Below are 21,150 nucleotides of genomic sequence, written 5' to 3'. Positions count from 1 at the left end.
AGCAATTACTGTGATGTACTAACTATTAATGCTTTTATTACTACTATAGTCTGGGAGTGTTTTAGGGCCATTTTTAAAAAGTAATCAATTTTTACATTTTTAACACAAGCTCATTTTTTATTTTCACTTTACTCAAGGTAACTTTTCCATTACCTGCTCCTCCTCCACAAACAGACATTGGTGGCACTAACCGCTTATCACAGTGATTCTCAATTTTGCTGGTACATGTTGGGGAATGCTTCTGGCATTAGTCAGTGTCAGGCTGTGTGTTGGAGCAGTCAAGATAAGAGTGAGTTCTTGCTCAGCAATAAGAGAAAGAGAGATATTCATTTTTTAGTAATCATGATTAAGTGTCCATATAAATACAGCCAGTTTGACCACATTCATTAAACTTCGAAATGGGAAAGTGTTTGGAGCTCTGTAACGATCTAAGAGAGCAGGTGTAATATGTCGAATATATTGTACTATGTAAAGTGGCTTATTTAGCACCCAAACTATTTTATCATTATTGTATATTGTACATTTTAACTGTATTTTTACAGTTTATTAAGAAAACAGTGTGCATTATGTCAAATATGAAGATGAAATGCTTTAAACAACTTGTGTGAATAAATACATAACACTACAACTGTCAATCTACATGTTGCTTTGCCAATCAGGACCTTTTTAATTGTATCTGCTTGAAAACCAATTCTGGATGATTCAACAGATACAACAATCCCAAAAATAAAGCCAAAAGAGTAAAGAGTTTTAAGTAAGGTCATTTTGTTAAGAAGAATGAGAAATGATGCTAAATAAAAGCAAATTTCTTAGCATAGTTCTCTTAAAACTGTATCTGGCAGTGGTGACTTTGCAACAATGTGTAATGTTTTGTTAATTTGTCCGAATCCTCCCTGATATATGTGAATATATCAGCAGGGCGGCACGGTGGCTCGGTGGGTAGCACTGTCTCCTCACAGCAAGAAGGTCCTGGGTTCGATCCCCAGGTGGGGCGGTCCGGGTCCTTCCTGTGTGGAGTTTGCATGTTCTCCCCGTGTCTGCGTGGGTTTACTCCGGGTGCTCCGGTTTCCTCCCACAGTCCAAAGACATGCAAGTGAGGTGAATTGGAGATACTAAATTGTCCATGACTGTGTTCGATATAACCTTGTGTGAACTGATGAATCTTGTGTAATGAGTAACTACTGTTTCTGATATGAATGTAACCAAAGTGTAAAACATGACGTTAAAATCCTAATAAACAAACAAACAAAATATATCAGCAGTGTTATGCTGTGTATTTAGCTATCAAAGCTAAATGTAAATTAAATGAATATTTGATGATATTATGCTAAATAACTTCATTAAAAGCCTTTTTTCTGTGGCAAATTGTGCACAGCAACATAGTGACAAAAGCACATGTTTATATGAAAGGTGTACCAGCTAAAACGGCACCTGAGTGTAATATTTACTGACATCATGGTTTGGAATTATAACTAAAAATCAACTTTTTAAAGTACACAAAAGAACTCTACATAACTCACCTTCAGGAATTCTTTGAGAGCTGATCCACTGACTCATGAGCAAAACAAAAATAACAAAGAAAGCTAAACCCTGTAGTAACACTAAGGTATAAATGGTTGAGGCGAATAATTTTACCCACCAAATTAAGCAAATGAACCTGCCTGGACAGCACGGAAGTCTTTTTGATGGTAATGCATTTTATTCATCACATGGTTTTACATTTAAAAACTTCTCTCTCAGACTCTTTTAGCAGCCACTGTTATAAGAAGCTCTGTGACCTGTGATGAATGTCTTGCTGTACATTGCATTTTATATTATTTATCTTTGTGGCATGCTTGCTTAATGTCTGTACTGACAAGTGCTCTCACAGCAGCAGTACGGTAACCTGCTGGTAAGTGTGTGTGACTGGCTCTAAATCATACCAGCCAACCATGGAGGAAGGAACAGGCCAATGGTGCCCAGCAGACACACTATGATGAACATCCACAAAAAGATCCGGTCAATCACCATGGCAACGTATTTCCAGTCCTCTTTAACCTGTATGAAAGAATAAAAATGATTAATACTACATAGTTACAGCATTTTTTTTTTACATTGCATACATTGGAAAGCCAACTAGACTGTTAATCTGGACCATTTATTACCACCTTAAAGAACACAGTGGTAGGGCTGGGCGACATGACTGCATACTGTAACCATTAGACAATATATCATTTGGTATACATATACTGTAGATACATAATTACAGCTGTGCATTAAACTGTCTTACAGTCATGAATTTTCTTAAATCAACTAGCCAGAACTACTTTATTTCAGTGTGAGAAAAATGAGTAAGCTTGTTGGTGAAGAGAGGAATTTTATAGATGCAGAACGTCAAATGACCATGATCTCAGAATGCACCAAAATGTAAGCTAAAATTAATGATAGACAATACTAATACAATATCAATGATTTACCAGCTAATGGGCTGTGGTAACTCAGCAGTGAAGGTAGCTGGTTTGAGCAAGACCCTTAATTTTAATTGCTTATATTTTATACGGTCACAACCGTTAGCCGCTGTGGACAGAAGTGTCTGCTGAATGCCGTGAATAAAATGTCACTGGACTAATACTGTAGAATGCAATGCAAATGTGTGGCGACATTTGGTGTGGAGAAATAACCTTATGCACAGTTTTATACATTGGGATTATGCAGCTAATTGGATTTTGTGTGAAATGATTCTGTGCTAGTCTGTGGTATTACCTTGATTTAGTAATACTTTTTGCAATAAATGTTAATGATTTTTGTTAGTTATGCCTATAATAATAACAGACAGGCAAGAATAAGTAAAGAAGGATGACTGGACTTGAGGTCTGCAAAGCTGTAGTTGCAGGACAGGCAAAATAGTCTGCCTGAAGCCCCAGGCATTGCCAGGCCACCCAAGTCTAATCACACATTATACAGACAAATGAATAGTCAATTATAGTAAATATTATTATGCTCAAAGACCTATCATCCCTCTAAATGTTTTTTTCAACAAAATTAGGGGTTCCTGACCTTATCATCAACAGGACAAAATGATTTGTCTGAAATCACATACCTGCCTGAATTCAGTGTAATAACAGAACACAACAGAACACAAGCATCAGTTATTAGTTTGTGGGCAGTATGGGGGGGGGGGGGTGAACATAATATGCATGTACTTTTATATCATAGTGATGATTCTATCTCAATATCAACAAATGTGTATTTGCCAGTAAAGCACTGGTATTGTATGTCTGTTAAATAATTCCTGATGCAACCCTCCTATTTTTATCTAGGCTTGGAACCTGCACTGAGAGCACACTGACAAGTGCACCTCCCACTGGCTACTGTTTCTGCCAAACTCCCCCAAACATCAACCAATCGAGATTGTGCAGACATCAGACAAATAAGATAAATAGCACTGTTTTTGTATGTTTACACACAAAAAAGGAAATGATATGATTGTACCATGGTAGCTGACACGTTCTTATTGTCACACAGCATATTTGAGCAATTTAACATGAGAAGATGAAATCCCAATTAACATGATGACTAAACATCACACTGTTTAGTGTGATCACAGATCATTATATTATCTTCATTATGTATGCGCTGTTGTATCAACTGTTGCCTAGACTTACGTACACATGCAACTACTGTCAATGCAGCACATATCCCTGATATACACTTTTAAAAAGACACTCAGTCGTTTACTCTGTATGACCGATATAACTTGATCTTCACACTTTCTGCAATCTGAGCTAATTTGCAGGGGAAAAATCAATAATTGAGGAGCTGTATAAACATATGACCATGTGTGATTTTGTCACATGTGTAATCTTGTGAAACCATGTGAGTTTCAGTACTTATCAGTACTCCTATGTGAGATTATTATTACAGAAAAGGCATGTAAAATTCTGCATGAAAATAATTTCAGCACTCCGTGGTGCAGCGGTCGTTTACGCTAGTCCACCACCACTAAGATTCAAGTTTGAATCTTAGTGGTTCTATCGGCCACTATGTCTAAAGCCCTGTGACGGACAGGCGTCCTGTCCAGGGTGGTCCTGCCTTGCACCTAGTGTTTTCTGGTAAAACCACACTCATCGCGACCCTCACCAAGATAAAGTGATGAAAATGTTAAAAAATCCAAATAGAACTGTAGACATGCTTTAGAAGACAACATACTGTACTATATACCTTTGTACAGAAATAGTTTTTGCTATTTGAACAAATTTAATACATGTTATTATTTATGTAAATGAGAAAATTATTAATATTGCCAAGAAGTAATCTCTAAAAACAGAAAAATAACAATTGCTTATTGTGTGCAGCTATTATAAGGTTAGACATTTTAAATTGTAAGTCTTCGTCTGAATCATTTTAAGAAAAATATTTAATTTTAAAAATTGTATTCACCCATATTTTATTTATATATGTAACTTTATTTATTTATATAACTTTTTAATTAGCCAATTTAATTATGGCAAGTATATCTGACCAAATATTATTCTACTAGGTGCAAATATTATTGCACTGTTGCTTGTAGAATTGCTACCCCGTATAGACTGTACCTGCTTCCCTGTGCTTTACCCCCTCTATTAGTTGTACCACAATAGTGCTCTTAATTATTTAAAAATGTACCCAGTCCTACTCATTTTTTACATTTCATGACTATTCACTTACACTGAAGTCTGCGTCCTCTGCCCTCAGGTGGTCTGCGATGTAGTGAACTCCCTCCAAAGCCTGTATGATGCTGGGTGACAAAGAAATCCTCTCATCTGACTTTGGCTTAGGATGATTTTCGTTCCCCAGCATATTACTGGCTCCCATCCACACATCATGGCTAGTAGAAGGTCCATGTTTTTGGGCCAGGGCAGGTGGATGAGGCGAGGGAGTGGAGTCCGGTGGACAAGGAGAAGGAGGACGAAAAGAGAAAGAGAAATTGGAAGTGAGTGTTCCCAGCTCCAGGTTCTCGTAGCAGCAGTGTCTGTGCGATTTATCAGCATCCCTAAACCAGATGGCTGAAGTGCTCAGACAAGCTCCAGAAGTCACAAGACCTTTCGACTGCCGACTTTGCATCAGCAAAAGCGTTTGCCTGCGGCGACCGTAGGCTGCAGGCCTGCGCATGAAGAGCCAGCGTGGTATAAGGTCAAGAAAGATAGTGCGCACCCAGCGTGGCATTTTATGAGTGCCTGGTGAGCGGTGGTGCACATTTAAAACGAACACTGTAATGATGATTGAGAGTGTGACGAAGATCATAGTGAAGAGCAGGTACTCCCCGATGAGCGGAATGACCAAAGACGTGGATGGTATGATCTCAGTGATCAGCAGCAGAAAGACGGTGAGCGAGAGGAGGACGGAGATGCACAGTGTGATCTTTTCACCACAGTCTGATGGCAGGTAGAAGACCAGAACGGTCAGACAGGAGATCAGCAGACATGGGATGATTAAGTTGATGGTGTAAAAGAGCGGAAGGCGGCGAATGATGAAGAAGTATGTAATGTCCGGATAGATCTCATGGCAGCAGTCATACTTCTTGGTGTTGTAGGTGCCTACAGCATTGATGATAGCCCACTCTCCGCTTTCCCAGTAGTCCTTGAGGTCTACAGTGGTCTCTAAGCGCTCCAGGTCGATCTTCGCTTTGTCGTATGTCCATGAGCCGAACTTCATCTTGCAGTTCTGCTGGTCAAAGGGGAAGAATGTGACATCAATGCTGCAGGAGCTCTTGTAGATAGCAGGGGGAACCCAGCGCACTTTACCTGTGTAGAACAGGTGAGCTTTGGTCATGTGGGTCACAGCAAACTCTCCGTCTGCACTGAAAAGAAAACACAAACTGTTTTGAAATTTGATTTGTTTTAGTTTGCTTTAGGCCTGTCACGGTTATGACATTTTGTGTTATTGACAGCACTGCGTTCAAATCAACATGATTTTGTAATAAATATCGGCTCCAAAATACTTAATTTTTAAAAAATAATAATGGATATTGTGTTCCCAGGACCAAGGAGAAAGAATTGTAGTTGTTACTAACAAAGGCAGCCTCTGTCATGGTAAGGGGTGTTCACTGCTATACGCATTTAGTAGCAACGAATGCTGCCATCTTGATGATATCTTTTTTAGGCAACGTCCCTGCTTGTTTTCAGCAAGACAATGTCAAGCCAGATTCTGCATGTGTCACAACAATGTGGCTTTGTAATAAGAAAGTGCAGATACCAATCTGGCCTGCCTGTGGTGTGATGCATTATCGGATGGAGATAATGGATAGAGATCCCTGACTGTTGAGTAGTTGAAGAGTTACATCAAGCAAAAAAAGGGAAAAAGGTACTTTTACAACTACAACAATAGATGTTTTATTTTCACTAGTTAAAATATGAAACATATTGACTTTGTACGGTTTTAAGCTGAGTTTAGGTTAAAAAAGGATTTGCAAATCACTTCTGTCTGTTATTCTTTACATTTATTTTAACTGTTCTAACTTCTTGGAACTGCGTTGATAAACAATATTATTATATTATATTATATTATATTATATTAAATTACTTTATACTATATTATATTATAATTGTACTATATTGAATAATACTATGATTTACTTTAAATTAATCAATAGTGAAACTGGTGTTTGCCAGTGCATGGTAATTTAGGAAAGTGAAACCAGATGACTGTTATCTGACAATAATCACAACAAACCTAAATTTACATGTAATCATTTGGCAGACATTAAACAATACAAGAACTCGTTACAATACAAGCAAGTTACTCTTACTTAAGGGTCCAGCAGTCTTTGACCTTTCAATGAATAGTCCAGTACATTAACCAATAATTCATCTTTGCTGAAGACTCAAATAACTGGTATTAGATGATTAGGTAATAATGTAGACAGGCAATGAAATACCATTGTATGCTTTAATTAAGTTGAATTCAGATTTATTCAATGGATGATGTCTTTAAATATACTGTTATATGCTTGTTTACTAACATTTACATTGATCAATTTATGATTCATTTTTCAGTCATTTATCAGTAAAATAAATAACCAGTTACAATAACAACTATTGGATATGATTTAGCACAGCAACAGTTATTAAGTAATACACTGTGTCACTTCACTAAGTATCTACTTTTATTTAAAAGATTGGTTGGTTCTCCGGTCTGCACAGGGAAACTGTACAACCTAAAAGTAACCAGCAGGTGGTACTGTTTCAATATGATAAAACCATTTAGAGAGTATCATACGGTTTTGTATTACACGTGTGAGTGCATACAGCACATAAACCTCATGTCACCTCTCTGTGAACCAACCAGGGCCGGCGCTAGGGGGGGCTGAGGGGGGCATTGCCCCCCCAAATTGTGTCTTTGCCCCCCCAAGCACAATGCAAGCAACGGCTATTTTTAAAATGATCTCTGAACCAATCACAAAAATGCATTTTGTTTTACAGTGTGAAGATATTTCCTTGCTTATTCCTGATTGGCTCTTTGAGTCATATAAAAATCGGCAGACTGCCCCAAACAGTTCAGTTCGGCAGTATATGTTCTGTTAGTGTGAGCGAGAGGCAGGTATACTGGTAAACACTTTTTTTTTACAGAATTAGTATTCTTTTGTTTTCTTTATATTTTAATTTCCCAATAATATAAATATTCTCACTCATTCCTATTTCCACGTTTGAATATTCTCAGTCTGTGTGTAGGTACATTTGTCAGCTTTGACTTAAATTTGTATTAAAGCCTTTCAAGAAATAGAGTTGTTCTATTAGTAATGGCAATTTTATTAAGGGGGCGTATTAAAATGAAATACAATTAGATAATCTTTTTTCTCAATTTACATAATCAACATGTATTTTTTAATCATTGGGTTTTAAGTTTAAGTTCGAAAACAAGCATTTTTATTTCTTTACCTCATACATCACTTTAAGCCAGTATCAATAGCTTGGCTGTCATCATTCATGCACAAATCAAGCCTTGAATATATTTCTGGCTTCAAAAACATGACTATCAACATGCCCCCTCATTAGGTTTTACTGCCCCCCCAAGCAAAGCAGTCCAGAACCGGGGCTGGAACCAACTCAGCATTATAAAAGCTCCACACAGCGGCTGTGATTATTGGCCATCACCACGACCCCAGTGTCCTTACAAATAAACGTCTACACATTTCTGGCAGTCCCCTCATATACTGTACTTACTTGTTATACAGCACAATATCTGGAACCCAGATGAGCTCTGATGGCACCCGGATGGAGGTCACGTTGTCATAATCAGACGGATTCCATCTCAATTTATAGTCATTCCACTCCTGTAGTAAAAAAAGTAGGTGCTTAAATTTTAGTTTTCATATTGTAGATTTCCCCTTTAACTTCATCTTTAACAGATGTTTGATCTATTGGTTGGCACACAGCTATGACAGAACCATAAACTAAACTATAACTCTTGTCCTAATCATAGTTCTAACCCTAAAGTAAAACATCAAAATTTGTATATAGTTAACTTTAATTAGATGTATTATTAATAGGGATATTTTTATTTTTCATTTCATTATTATTTTATACCACTACTTTATCCTGGTCAGGGTCGCTGCGAGTTGGTTCAGCATCCCAAGTTTCCCAGGTGCAATGCATCAATGCTTTGGACAAGATGCCAATCTATCATGACATGGCCTCAGACATAACCAGTCATGTCAGTATATAGTCGTCCATTGTCGACAACACCGCCAGGGATTTAATCCCTGGATTCCAGCAGTAGTGGGTGGTAGTTATATATTGTTACATATAATTTTAATATTGTTATATTGTTATATAATAATATTTTAATATGATACATGCTGCAAATCAAATTTTTTAAAGTGTGCTTTAGTAGTAAGGATAGGCTGAATTTTAACACAGATTCTGTCTTCCTTACATGACATGGCATGCAGTGTTCTGATAAACTGATAAACTCTGTTGATTTGGTTATTACCAAATGATTTCTGGGATTTTATATGTATTGTTGCTGTGCTATATTCCTAGCTCTGTGCTAACTAGCTCCAACTTGTCTGATCCAAACTGTTCAGTACATATTGAATTATTTTGTATTGTTACCACTCTATATCAAGTGAGTGATGCTATAGTTTAGACACATTTGCTAAATGCATTTACTGTTAACTTTCGTCCAAAAAGATGTTCGAAAACAATTTACTTACCTGCTTCAACCAAACGTTGGTTGTCATCATCTGATTTTTCTCATCCTACAGGAGAGCAGAAAGAATAAAGAGAAGGACCGTGGGCAAGAATAAGAGAGTATGAGCCAGAAAGCTGGGCTTGGTCCAAACACAGCATCTTTAGTGTAATATCCTGATGGACTGTCTTCAGGGAATATCTGACTCATCAAGACTACTGGTTAAAGGTCTGCTAATGCTGTTTCTGGTAAAAAAAATTTACTGTCATAAACTATAAATTACAATGTGACAAAAACAGACCAGGACGCTTATAAAAGAGTTTCCCCTTTTTATGATCTTTACCTGATTTTGGATAAAGTGCAAATATGTTTTTTATGATTAACCAGATTTGACCAAATGCAATTAGAAGTGCTTTGTTTTATAATCTGATTTTAATAATAAAGCTTTGAGTGTTAGCCATAAATGATCCCAATAGTGGTATCCTCACAGTAGCCATACAAACTCTCTGTTAGCTAGTTATGTAAAATGTCAATGGCATGACAGAGGTAAACCTATATGTCATGTGTTCAAACACTAAGGCACCACATTGGCTTGGGAGTACCTTGAAAAACTGTTTTTACTTAACAGAGTAACGTTTGGTAGTAAACATGCTTTTACCACTTTTGTAAACTTTTGTACCACTTTTGTTAAGTGTAATGCAGGCACCAAATTCTAAATATTTTCATATTTACAAAATACAATTAAGTTGATAAGTAAAAGTTCATAACTTTATTGCTAAGACATTTACCACATCAATGAGCTGGGCAATGGACAAGCCAAACTTAATGATGACCACATCTGAGGTGTTGGGCACAGGCCGAGACCACTTGTTGTATCCCACAAAGAGCTTTTTGAAGAGTTCATCTTCAGCATGTGAGTGAGTCTTCTCATAACAGGACACTGTCAGTAAAAGAAAGATTTATGTTAGAGGCAAAGCTAATGAAATTTGCCATTTAATGTTTCAGGTTTGTGTATAGAAAGGTTTGTGTAGAAATGATTAAAAAGATGTTTGAAGATTAAAGTAATCCAGGCCTGTGCTCTCTTACTGACATCAGAAGATCTGTCATCAGTCACTTAAAACACAACTGATCAAATGAGTGCTGTGCAGCATTTGAAGCAACAAAATCATTATCACGTCTTAATCAGCTTAAAATATAAGAAATATATATTCAATGTAAACACAAATGTGTGGGCCAATTCATTAAAACTTTACAGAACACACAGAATCATCTGCACAGAAAATACACATTACAGACAGCCTTTCAAAGCATTTATATTTAATTAATGCTTTTATCATCCACTAATATAGAAATATTACACTTTTTCCATTCGTGTCTCACTTGTTTTTGGAGCACACTTTTTAATTTAGGACAAGGAAAAGTTATTCAAAAAAAATAAATTAGAAGTATTTCGTGAACCCTTGAGGGTACAAGTACCCCAGTGTGGAAAATTGATTTTTAAAGTGCTTTAGTTTCAGTTTGTTAACTGTTATGTTTTTATGTTTTTCTTATACAGAATTAACTTCTAATGTAGTAAACTGACGTTGACTTGACATTCTATTTAAATAGCTACATTGTTTTTCCATTTTTATTTCTAAGGCAAGCATTTGCACCATTTTGACAGGGTGGGTTTTTTATACAACATTGTCCAATGTTGTCCCAATAAAATTGCTGACAGTGGCTCAACAATGGCTCAATGTCTCTTCTGTTGGTTTCCTTAATGCCTCTTAATCCACTGCCTCTTACTGTCCCAATTCACTGCAGACTAATTAGAAAAATACATATGTAGATAAAAAATATACCATTATATATGTTTGTTGTCATTGTTATATCGGATGTGGTGTTTTAAAACTGGAATTATATTTTGTTAGTTCTAATCTACACTAAACATGTTCCCAATGAAATTCAGTCAAAAATTACTATTTGTTGTTATTATCACATGTAACTAAAAGTTATTATATCAGACCTAAAAACTGTGTTCAATGTGGTCAAGTGTTATATCTATTTAATTTTATTTTATTAAAACACTTTTATCACAACTAACATTATAATCTGGTAATGAGTTAAAACCAGGTCCCAATATGTTTCCCCGTGGCCATCTCAGTCAATGTTTAAGTGACATAAAATAGAAAATGATCTGATACATTTATTTAGTTTTATTGTCAATTATAAATACTTATAAATAGTTTGCCCAAAAGTCTTTATGATAAACCCAGAGCACATTTGGAAATAAATGCAAATGATTAGATTTGATTTTGGGCCAATAAAACATTTAATATATTAAACTGGGTGAAACGGTACAATGTGTGCACATTTTAGCACTGGGTGATCTGAAGGACCGGATGCTGAACATTTGATGCCAACTGTTCAGCATGGCTGGACTTCTTGTACTGTAGTGTGATTAGCTTAGTCTGAGACTGAATGGCCTGGGGGTGGACTAGCTTATCGATTACCAGACATTAAATCAGCCTCCGAGCTAATAGCAGCATGTCATTATCAAGTCAGATTTACAGTCTGCTTCAAGCTTTTGGTACTGAGATGGTTTTAAATATGCAATGGTAACACAGCCTTCTCTTGAAAACTCACTACTCTTTACAGTGTAATTTAGATTTTATAAAAGGCTCACCTATTAAGGTCACTTGAGTTAAACTTGGGTTTAGAGATCCCTCTGTTTAGAGAATGTAGTTCTTTATTATGCATTACAATTACATTTTTAATTCTTGTAATGAGCAGTGAAAAGCACAAGTTAGTAATTTTGGAAATCACCACACAGCTTAATCTGGAGGCCGTTATAACCAATGCTTCACTGTATAGTGCTAATCAAGACCATCTGGTCCCAAGTCTGTGCAGACCTGGTGGAGAAATTGCTTCGATTCATGTAAAGTGATTCGTTGAGATTGATCCAAGAGATGGTCAGATATCGGATACAGCCTTAAATCATAAAAAACCCTTAAACACCATAACACCCCTTCCTTATTGAACCTTATCAGTAAAAAAAAAAAGCTTTTATTCAATTGACCAAAATGACACACTGCAAACTCCATTTCTAATCCCTAAAGCTGTTGTATGGCATCAAACAAGCTGAGACTTGAATGAAATTGATTAACTTTAGCTTCACTTTAGCTGTGTGGGATGAACTTATTTGCGACTGATACCCCAGTTCACCCTTATGTGCATACAATTAACATTTAATTAATAGTAAATGTAATGTATGGCATACAAAAGTAGATAGCAGGTTATGGTCACGCAAAGATTAAGAAGAAGAAAGCAGTAAATTGCAACACGGTGGCATTGCAGTGTGGGTACGTCTACAGTTTGTATAGAGCTTGGCATGTTTTCCCTCTGTCAATATGGATTTCCCCAAGGTACTCTAGTTTTCTCCTGCTTCACAAAACAGCAGAATGTTGATTGGCTAATCTGAAAGCTGCTGTATGTCTTTTTGTAGGGGGGGGATATACATCAACTTAAAATTCCTAACCCAACAGTTTAAAATGTTTAACAATTACAGTGATTGTACTGCTTCAAAAAATAACAACAAAATACATTCCCAGAGATTCAAGCTAATTACTGGTGTCTCTGGCCAATCTAGGAGGGCTAGCAACCCCCGGTAATGGGTTTAAGCCCAGATGATGCCACAAGATGTCCCATGGCACTAAACTGGAAGTTAATTGGCCTAACACTCTACTCTGTGTGGGAGAAATGGCAGCCCCATCCACAAAGTGTCTTATTGCATTTACAAATAAGGAATAAAAAACAAACTGTAATATGAAGTCTTATCTAAAAGTTAAAAGTATACATTTTACATTTGTATTTGTCATGTAGAATTAAGTGTGCTTAATTAAAAAAAATTAAAGAAATGGAATCAGAGAAATGGACTTTGAAACAAGGCATTTAGTATTTTGGCCTCAATAATGTTCTAATATCACAAATTACAGCAGTTGTTTAACAGTGCATGATTAGATCAAATTGATATTGGTTTAAAACTTGTGTTTCCATTTTGTAACATTAGATATTCTTTAATTATGCCTATTTTTGTGCCTTTATAAATCCTTCCAACATTTATCCTATAAACAGCCTCTGAATCCTCTCATCTTTTTCTGCAATATCTGTTTTTTATCCAGTTTTTTCCCCCCAGATACCTAATGTATGGTTGCATTAATTTGCTCCAAGTGGAAGTGTTTCTATTAATCACACTTTTCTTCCTCACAGAAGAAGGCTCCTCTCTGGAACCACTTGGAACCATGATGCAGTGCACTGGTCTGATCCGGCTTTCCACTGGTGCAGATAGGAGGACAAATTAAGGATACACGAAAAAGCCCTGATCCTGAATTATTTGTGCTCAGAACATAATCATTATAATTATTTTTATTATTATTAGTAGTAGTAGTAGTAGTAGCACCATAATAATATTAAATACGCAGTTGGTAAAGAGGGGGCCACATACAGTGTATCACAAAAGTGAGTACACCCCTCACATTTCTGCAAATATTTTATTATATCTTTTCATGGGACAACACTATAGACATGAAGCTTGGATATAACTTAGAGTAGTCAGTGTACAGCTTGTATAGCAGTGTAGATTTACTGTCTTCTGAAAATAACTCAACACACAGCCATTAATGTCTAAATAGCTGGCAACATAAGTGAGTACACCCCACAGTGAACATGTCCAAATTGTGCCCAAAGTGTCAATATTTTGTGTGACCACCATTATTATCCAGCACTGCCTTAACCCTCCTGGGCATGGAATTCACCAGAGCTGCACAGGTTGCTACTGGAATCCTCTTCCACTCCTCCATGATGACATCACGGAGCTGGTGGATGTTAGACACCTTGAACTCCTCCACCTTCCACTTGAGGATGCGCCACAGGTGCTCAATTGGGTTTAGTCCATCACCTTTACCTTCAGCTTCCTCAGCAAGGCAGTTGTCATCTTGGAGGTTGTGTTTGGGGTCGTTATCCTGTTGGAAAAAAAGTTTTCGAAGGGAGGGGATCATGCTCTGTTTCAGAATGTCACAGTACATGTTGGAATTCAAGTTTCTCTCAATGAACCGCAGCTCCCCAGTGCCAGCAACACTAATGCAGCCCAAGACCATGATGCTACCACCACCATGCTTGACTGTAGGCAAGATACAGTTGTCTTGGTACTTCTCACCAGGGCGCCGCCACACATGCTGGACACCATCTGAGGCAAACAAGTTTATCTTGGTCTCGTCAGACCACAGGGCATTCCAGTAATCCATGTTCTTGGACTGCTTGTTTTCAGCAAACTGTTTGCTGGCTTTCTTGTGCGTCAGCTTCCTTCTGGGATGACGACCATGCAGACCGAGTTGATGCAGTGTGCGGCGTATGGTCTGAGCACTGACAGGCTGACCTCCCACGTCTTCAACCTCTGCAGCAATGCTGGCAGCACTCATGTGTCTATTTTTTAAAGCCAACCTCTGGATATGACGCCGAACACGTGGACTCAACTTCTTTGGTCGACCCTGGCGAAGCCTGTTCCGAGTGGAACCTGTCCTGGAAAACCGCTGTATGACCTTGGCCACCATGCTGTAGCTCAGTTTCAGGGTGTTAGCAATCTTCTTATAGCCCAGGCCATCTTTGTGGAGAGCAACAATTCTATTTCTCACATCCTCAGAGAGTTCTTTGCCATGAGGTGCCATGTTGAATATCCAGTGGCCAGTATGAGAGAATTGTACCCAAAACACCAAATTTAACAGCCCTGCTCCCCATTTACACCTGGGACCTTGACACATGACACCAGGGAGGGACAACGACACATTTGGGCACAATTTGGACATGTTCACTGTGGGGTGTACTCACTTATGTTGCCAGCTATTTAGACATTAATGGCTGTGTGTTGAGTTATTTTCAGAAGACAGTAAATCTACACTGCTATACAAGCTGTACACTGACTACTCTAAGTTATATCCAAGTTTCATGTCTATAGTGTTGTCCCATGAAAAGATTTAATGAAATATTTGCAGAAATGTGAGGGGTGTACTCACTTTTGTGATACACTGTAAACATGGTCCCTGGGTTTCAGCCTTGCCTTTGGTCACTGAAAGGAGTCCGGCATGTTCTGTCTGAGGGAATATTTAGGTACTTGTGTTTTCTCCCACTCAAAAATACAGTAGTTTAATTGACTGCTCTAATTTGACACTGTGATGGTTTAATGCTCTGTCCAGGGTGTATTCCTGCCTTGTTTTCTTGAGGCACAGGAGCCACCTGACCCTGACCAGGATAAAACTCTTGGTGAAAATCAGTTAATGAAAAACAGAAATAAATGTATATTAATCATACCTAAATAAAACTAAATTAAGTGGGGATGTTTTGTACGAAGGGACACAGTTAAAGCAACTTTAAATATAAGAGGGATGAGCCCTTTTGGTAGAAAAAGTAGAGCAACTTACTTGAGTGCACAATGATGCTGCAGAGCAAAGCACTCCTCACTGACACCAGCAGAGTCCTGATCCGCTCCATCATACAGGTTCATTCAGCTCTCCATCTGCGCTCTCCGCTCCTGATTACACTCCATGTTTCCTTCTCAACTTCTCTCCTATGCTTACAGTAATGTGTTGTAGCGCAAAAACACGCGACTCGTGTAGTTTTGTGTAGATTGCGGCAGTCAAAACAATGTAAACAATGTAAGCAATGTAAACAATGTGGTTTTTTTTTTTGCCTTATAAAGTTGTCCGTCATGTGTAGTAAATACAGGCTATCATCCTGAGCACTCTCACAGAGCTCGAGCGTCTCTTCTCCGTGTTCAACCAACGCTTAAAAGCGCAGGAAGAACAAAGCCGTCAGTTTACTCACTTGTTTAGGTGTTAGTATTTATACCTAGTTAGTTTTTAGTTCATTTTTAAAGTATTTTGTGTCGGTTTAAAAGTTTAACACTGAAGCGTTTCTGCCTCCTTGCTGTGCTCCGCGCGCGCGCCCGTCTGTCCTCCTCAGTCCTCCGTCTCCCAGGTGATGATCCTCGCGCGCATTCTACCATCCTAAGGGACGTCATACAAGGGGCGGGGCCTCGTCACGAGGGCTCCATAAAAATAAATAAATAAACAAATAAATAATACTAACCAGTTCAGGCACACCCTTTACTAGTGTCCAACAGGTTCTCCCACCTCAGCACAGAACTTTTTTTTGGTTCTTTCCAACCTCCCTTGCCCAGATGCCCAGTTTGTCTTATGGCTAGCTTTCTTCCTACATGTCCCCAGGTAGAATAGTCCAGGCCCTTTCTGTGTGAATTTTGCATGTTCTCCTCATGTCTGCGTGGGTTTACCCAGGAACTCTGGTTTCCTCCCACAGTCCAAAGACATGCAAGTGAGGTGAATTGGACATACAAAATTGTCCATGACTGTGTTTGATATTGAACTTGTGAACTGATTAATCTTGTGTAATGAGTAACTACTGTTTCTGTCATGAATGTAACCAAAGTGTGTAAAATATGACGTTAAAATCCTAATTAATAAATAAATAACCTACATGTGAACATTTTTGAGGCCACTGCAGTCTTGGAAACACTCAAAGCCTTAGATATTGTTTTATATCCTTGCCCTGATCCATGCCTTGTCACAATTTAATCCACAGACAGTACATGGCAGTGTTAACTGAGCAGTTAAGGTACCAGACTATTAATCAGAAGGTTGCTGGTTTAGATACCACCACAGCCAAGCCAAGCCATCATGAATTTTCAGTTGTACTTGTCCATAATTGTTATTCACTTTGTATAAACACATACGCTAAATGCTGTATATGTATGTCTGTCCTTGTACATTGTGGTATTTATAGTACCATGTGCGTGCCTTACCAGACTATGTCCAATCAATTCAGATTGCAACAGGTGAAATTCCTTTCTAGACAATTGTAAAGGATAATTAAAGCAAACAATGCACCTGATTACAACTTGGAGAGCCACAGCAAAATGTGTAAATACTTCTGTAGATAATAAATGTTTTAAATCAAAATCTGTACCAAAGGCCGCTCAGGTGGCGCAGTGGTAAAAACACATACTGGAACCAGAGCTGGGATCTCGAATACATAGTATCGAGTCTGAGCTCTGCCTGCCGGCTGGGCTGAGCAGCCACATGAACAACGATTGGCCTGTTGTTCAGATAGGGGTAACTAATGCAATTACGACCTCTGCTGGCTGATTGATGGCGCCTGTACAGAGACGGAAAAAGAGTGCTGTCAGGGTGTGTCTCTCCGTACACAGTGCTGATCCGCACTGCACTCATCAAAGTGTAGGTGACAAAATGCATACGGCTGCTGCCCACGTGTCAGTTAGCTTCCTCAATCAAAGCAGGGATCGGCATTGGTGGAGAGGAAGCATGACGCAATCGGGCAATTGAACACGCTAAAATGGAGAAAAAGGGGAGAAAATGCATAAACAAAATTTTACTGAATACAACTGATTTATTACTTACATTGTAGAGACATATGTAAGTTAGCATTATATCAATTAATGCTAATTAAATTAGCAATATGTATGATAGTCAATTGGCCAAAGATGTTCAAAATGGCTCTTCAAAAATGTTATTCTTTTTTATTGCATAAATTCCTTCTAAAGCAGAACACTGTAGGATTATAAAATACATGCCATGTATTTATTAAATGATTTTGAAAGAAAATGATGCACATCAACACAAACACATCATGTAATTAAGTCATATATTTATATGTATTAGTGGTCCAAATTTTGCACATACTATATATTCAGCTCAACAGGTTTTATGTTAATCCTTACCAACTAAGGACATGAGTAATATTAATAGTTACTCTTTGCTGAGCTTTGGATGCCAGATAAAGGCTCCACCTTGCATGACCTCAATGTCATTTGTCTGTTTTTCCACAGCTGTAACATGTATCTGTGCTAACTGAGGGGCCCAGAGTTGACTGCTCTCCATCTGGACCCGAGCACCGAGCCAGCCAGTAACACTCAGCTAGCGATCTGAAATTGGACTGCATTGCTTTTTTCTGCTAAATTCAAGTTGAGTCAGGGTTTATGTCCTTTTATCTTTGAGCTGGACTCCCTTTCTCAGCTGCTCGGTTAGCTGCATGTGCAGGGTCTGTGTGAAGATTTCCAGTCGGCTGGCAATGTTCGCTGTGGATCGCAGCATCGCTTCAAAAGTCACTGACTCCTCTTTGATTCTTAAAGTGAGACACAAAGCAGAGAGAAGTCCTAATAATTAGAAATTAGAAAAAAATGAAGTATGGGCAAATGGAAACCCTTGGTTTTGTTAAGAAGCCTGCTAAGGGTTAAAACACATTCCTTCCTACTGCTGATCATGATGATGGAAAACCCAGAGATAGCAGACAGGGCAAGTTTGTAGCAGTTTGTTAGAAGCTTTCTTCTATATTAGATTTAACATGTTTGGCAATTCTGTTAATTAAATGGCAAATTAAAAAATACATTACAAATTTCTAATAACTGTATTTATTGTCTACACAGAGGAAACGAATAGTTGTTATCAGCATATTGTAAGCATAAATTAAATTGCGACAACTGTGGAGTGGGGATTCCTCATTACTACTGTGTCTGCACAAGGAGTGATGGCGGATGACTTATGTTTAAAAAAACCTAGCATTACTACATTATTCCAAACGTATTTTGTGATGTTACTCAATGCTTGGCCTTTCCTTGTCTTTAAGTGCCACCCTAAAAGCTTGATGGGGTTTAGGTCAGGTGACTGTAAAGCAACGACAGTCAACACACCTTGATTTTCTTTGATCTTATGGTAGCATTTAGGGTGAAGAGTTGTAATGATTTAGATCATTATTTATTTGCTGCCTCCTGATTTCATCAGTTTTTGCTAATGTCATATTTAAATGTTTCAGATCTTCCAACTAATTGTAGAATAAGATAGTCAAGATTTATATCAAAACCTATATTATAACCATTGTATTAAAAAGTAATTGCCCCCTTAACCTAAAAACTGATCGTGCAAAACTTAGCAGTAGCTACTGAAAGCAAACATTTGTCATAACTTGTGGCAACATTGGAGAGTTTTCAAGCATGAACCCTTTAAGAAACTTACCACAGCATCTCAATGGGATTAAGATAAGAACTTTGACATTCAAAATCTTAATGCTGTTTCTTTTGAGTTTTTCAGAGGTGTGCTTACTTGTGTGCAGTAAATACAGTGTTAGTTTTATGCCAGATGTAACAGAACCCATGTATTCCAAAAAGTTCCACCTTTCACCCATCAGTCCACAGAATATTATTCCAAAAATCTTGGTGGCCATCTAGATGTTTTTGGCAAATGCTTGATGAGCCTTTGTGTTCTTCTTGGTCAGCAGTTGTTTAAGGCTTGCAACTCTCCCATGAATGCCATTTTTGCCGGTGTCTTACTTACTGTATAATTATGTACATTGATCTTAACTAAGGCAGTTGAGGCCTGCAGTTATTTAGATGTTTGTTTGTGTTCTTTTGTAATCCTTCTGTTTATTTTTTTAATTTCTTCCACTCCCAGGAAAATTTACCACTGTTTCTCTATTTGCAGATAATGTGGTTCACTGTGTCCCAAAGCCTCAGCAATGGCTTTGTAACCCTTTCCAGGCAGGTAGATTTCAATTTCTTTGTTTCACATCTGTATTTGAATCTGTTTAGAAGGCGGCATTATGTGCTGCTTTTTTAAACCTTCTAGCCTGCATTATATTGTCAGACAAGTTCTGATATTTAGATTCAACACTTATGGCAGTAACCATGCCTGGAAGTGGCCAGTGATTGTCAAATGAATTTGGTTAACCGGTTCATTTAGCAGGTAACGGAGCAATTAAAGTAATTGCTCCATTACCTGCTAAATGAACCGGTTAACCAAATTCATTTGACATCCTTGTATGGCCAGGTAGGGCTGAACAGCATTTTTCCTTAAATGAATGAAATCATCATTTAAAAACATTTTGTGTTTACTTGGGTTATCTCTGTCTAATATTAAAAAATGATTTAATAATCTTTTGGCTTTATGTGCTCTATAGCTTGCTAGGTAAGACATGATCTCTTTAGTAAATTAGAGAGTTTATGAATACTTTTTTAACCATGTGTATTATGCTTGTTGGCTATTACTATTAGCCTCCTTAGATAATACTTACTTCTGAATAGCAGACTCAGCTTTCAGGACATCTCCCTCCAGCTGGTTCTCCAGCTCATCAGTTGCTTTTGTCATCATTTCTTCACAACTAGCATGATTCTCCTTGACGTCAACGACATTTTCCTGAACAATCTCCTCATAGCGTCTGTCCCCCATCTCTGCGCCAACAAACTGAATAAGATTTTCCACTACTGCCTGGTTTCCATGCTGGAGGGTTTTTAGATAAGCCAGCTCTTCTCTGGCCACCCGTAGTCGTCTGGACAGAGTTTGGCTGGTGTAGAAACTGACAGAGCAGTCACCTGCTTCTTTCTCTGAAATGCCTTCAAAAAGTGGTCTGGCCATGTCTGTGCTCATAGGACTTCCTGGATCGTCTCTGACAGATTTTGGAAGAAGATCCATGGAACTGTTGAACATAAACTCTGCCATGCTGCCTGATCCCCAGTCCCCTCCATCACCACTCTGGCAGTGGACTGACGTCAGTAAGGCTATGAATAGCAATGCACTCAGAGTCCAGGGCCAATCCATTCTTACCTGGGAAGGGAAATAGGTTTACAATGAGTAACCTTTTTAACCAGTGAGCCGAGGCTTGGCTGCAGAACAGGCAAGATGGGTAATTGCCTTGGAACCCAGAATTAAGGAGGAGCTGGACGGCTGATAAATTACAACTTGTTAAATTATTGGTTATTTACTGTAATTTAAATTTCAGTAAGAAAGCAGTGAAGTAACAATTACATTTACTTTTTAGAAATTACACTGCATTGACAAAGTATTAGACCTCGTAACCAAGGAACTGGCATTCATTTCGAAACATCAATTTTTTATTAGATTTTCTCAGTAAAGACAAAATGCAACCTGCCCCCTCAAAAATCTAATG

The 21,150-nt window shown here is 38.0% G+C and overlaps 2 protein-coding genes across 2 annotated transcripts; both read right to left on the bottom strand.

Annotated features, from left to right (window-relative positions):
• Positions 1-1,684: 1,684 nt before the first annotated feature.
• On the bottom strand, positions 1,685-15,933 carry chrna2b (cholinergic receptor, nicotinic, alpha 2b (neuronal)). Its single transcript, XM_063001341.1, has 6 exons — positions 15,600-15,933; positions 9,936-10,087; positions 9,173-9,217; positions 8,181-8,290; positions 4,687-5,818; positions 1,685-2,037 (listed from the first exon to the last, which is right to left on the bottom strand). The coding sequence occupies exons 1-6, from the start codon at positions 15,670-15,672 to the stop codon at positions 1,912-1,914; spliced, it is 1,638 nt and encodes a 545-aa protein (XP_062857411.1). The 5' UTR covers positions 15,673-15,933; the 3' UTR covers positions 1,685-1,911.
• A 1,940-nt stretch (positions 15,934-17,873) lies between these two features.
• Positions 17,874-20,801, bottom strand: si:ch211-142k18.1 (uncharacterized). The gene is made up of 2 exons (XM_063002509.1): positions 20,278-20,801; positions 17,874-18,336 (listed from the first exon to the last, which is right to left on the bottom strand). Exons 1-2 carry the CDS (start codon positions 20,799-20,801, stop codon positions 18,189-18,191), a joined length of 672 nt encoding a protein of 223 aa, XP_062858579.1. The 3' UTR covers positions 17,874-18,188.
• Positions 20,802-21,150: the final 349 nt, after the last annotated feature.

This window comes from Trichomycterus rosablanca, chromosome 9 (genome assembly GCF_030014385.1).
Source record: "Trichomycterus rosablanca isolate fTriRos1 chromosome 9, fTriRos1.hap1, whole genome shotgun sequence".
NCBI lineage: Eukaryota > Metazoa > Chordata > Actinopteri > Siluriformes > Trichomycteridae > Trichomycterus > Trichomycterus rosablanca.
Note: the sequence above shows the minus strand (reverse complement) of the source record. Positions and strands in the feature narration are given on the sequence as shown.

What these genes read in the sequence shown, in the direction of transcription:
- si:ch211-142k18.1 (XM_063002509.1), bottom strand. Translation starts at nt 20,801, where the DNA reads ATGGATTGGCCCTGGACTCTGAGTGCATTGCTATTCATAGCCTTACTG. An exon ending in GCTGAGTCTGCTATTCAGAA is followed by an intron (nt 18,337 to 20,277) that starts GTAAGTATTATC and finishes TCTCACTTTAAG; the next exon opens with AATCAAAGAGGAGTCAGTGA.
- chrna2b (XM_063001341.1), bottom strand. Translation starts at nt 15,672, where the DNA reads ATGATGGAGCGGATCAGGACTCTGCTGGTGTCAGTGAGGAGTGCTTTG. An exon ending in CCAACGTTTGGTTGAAGCAG is followed by an intron (nt 8,291 to 9,172) that starts GTAAGTAAATTG and finishes TTTTTACTACAG; the next exon opens with GAGTGGAATGACTATAAATT. An exon ending in CAGAGGACGCAGACTTCAGT is followed by an intron (nt 2,038 to 4,686) that starts GTAAGTGAATAG and finishes TCTTTCATACAG; the next exon opens with GTTAAAGAGGACTGGAAATA.